Raw genomic sequence first — 1,645 nt, forward strand, 5'->3', positions numbered from 1 at the left:
CCTTTGTTTTCTTTCAATAATGCAATTTGAGGTAATTCATGATAATTGTGATTTCCTTGATTGTTGTTGTTAATTCTTTGCAATAATTGTTGTTAGATTCTATTCTTGTTATCAATTTACTATGCTTTTCTTTTATGCCTTCCAAGTGTTTGATGAAATGCTTGGTTGGGTTTTAGTGTAGGTTTTGTTCCTCTTGGCCTAGGTAGAGTAATTAGTGACTCTTGAGTTATCTAATTCCTTTGTTGATTGATAATTAGAAGTTGCTAATTGATTTAAATGCCTCTAAAGCTAGTCTTTCCTTTAGGAGTTGATTAGGACTTGAGGAATCAAATTGATTCATCCACTTGACTTTCCTTCATGGTTAGAGGTTAACTAAGTGGTAGTAATGAACAATTCTCATCACAATTGAGAAGGATAACTAGGATAGGACTTCTAGTTTTCATACCTTGCCAAGAGTCTTTTAAAGTTGTTAGTTTACTTTCATTGCCATTTACTTTCATGCCTCTTATCAAAACCCCAAAACAACTCAAACCAATAACAAGACACTTTATTGTAATTCCTAGGGAGAACGACCCGAGGTTTGAATACTTCGGTTTATAAATTTTAGGGGTTTGTACTAGTGACAAACAACTTTTTGTATGAAAAGATTATTGTTTGGTTTAGAAACTATACTTTACAACGAGATTTCATTAGTGAAATTCTAAACCGTCAAAAATCCAATCATCAGCGGCTCCTCTGGAGTGGTCTCACCAAAACCTTCCTGTAGCAGTGTCCACTTCATGGAGCAATCCTCTGCGTGCTGGCTCTTCTTAACTAACTCAGTGAAATTTGTTAGCTTTTGTGGATATACGTAATTAAAGATATCTCTCCTTAGTCCTTTCTCATACTGAGCACACTTCCATTCCTCATAATCGGCTGGATTTCCTTGACAAGTTTTTGAGAAACGGCACAGGTTGTCGAATTCACGGGTATAGTCAGCAACGGACATATCCTTTTGCTTCAGCTGCATTAACTCCAATTCCTTTGCAATGCGAAACGCATGCAAGAAGTATCTCCCGTAAAACTCTGTCTTAAATCTTTTCCAAGGGACATCCGTTAACTCCACCTGCAAGGTATGACACAATTCTTGCCACCAATTCTGAGCATCTCCCTCCAACATATGAGTCACTATCTCTACTGACTGTACTTCAGGAACATGCTGAGTGTACAAAAACCTCTCCACTTTTCGAAACCACTGATCAGCCTCCAGGGCATTGGCGTTTCTGTTAAACCGAGGTGGACCACTCTTGAGGAAATCAGTAAGGGTCATTGACCTATAGTATCGACTTACGTTACTCGTACCAGCACTAGAGCTTCCACCTCGACGTCCTTGCTTTGGTTCAACCACGGGATTTCCTCTCCGTATACCTCGTTCGGATCCACGAGACGACATTTGGTCCCTGTTCACACCAAACAAGTGATATTAAGTTGATCAATCTCAATATCGCAAGTTTAATGCTTTAAGTTCCAAATGCATGCTCATGAATATTTATGCCACATATATCAATCAGATATCCTAATAGCACATACACACACCCAGAGTATGCCCAGAAGCATAATCAGTCCACCCTCAGGCTCTATAGGAACGAACTGCTCTGATACCATA

General features: G+C 38.9%; 1 protein-coding gene across 1 annotated transcript; it reads right to left on the reverse strand.

Moving 5' to 3' along the window:
* Positions 1-723: 723 nt before the first annotated feature.
* LOC107484796 (uncharacterized) lies at positions 724-1,432 on the reverse strand. The gene is made up of 2 exons (XM_021141593.1): positions 851-1,432; positions 724-735 (listed from the first exon to the last, which is right to left on the reverse strand). The coding sequence occupies exons 1-2, from the start codon at positions 1,430-1,432 to the stop codon at positions 724-726; spliced, it is 594 nt and encodes a 197-aa protein (XP_020997252.1).
* Between the last annotated feature and the right edge of the window lie 213 nt (positions 1,433-1,645).

The sequence above is a fragment of the Arachis duranensis genome, chromosome 4 (assembly GCF_000817695.3).
Source record: "Arachis duranensis cultivar V14167 chromosome 4, aradu.V14167.gnm2.J7QH, whole genome shotgun sequence".
Classification (NCBI taxonomy): domain Eukaryota; kingdom Viridiplantae; phylum Streptophyta; class Magnoliopsida; order Fabales; family Fabaceae; genus Arachis; species Arachis duranensis.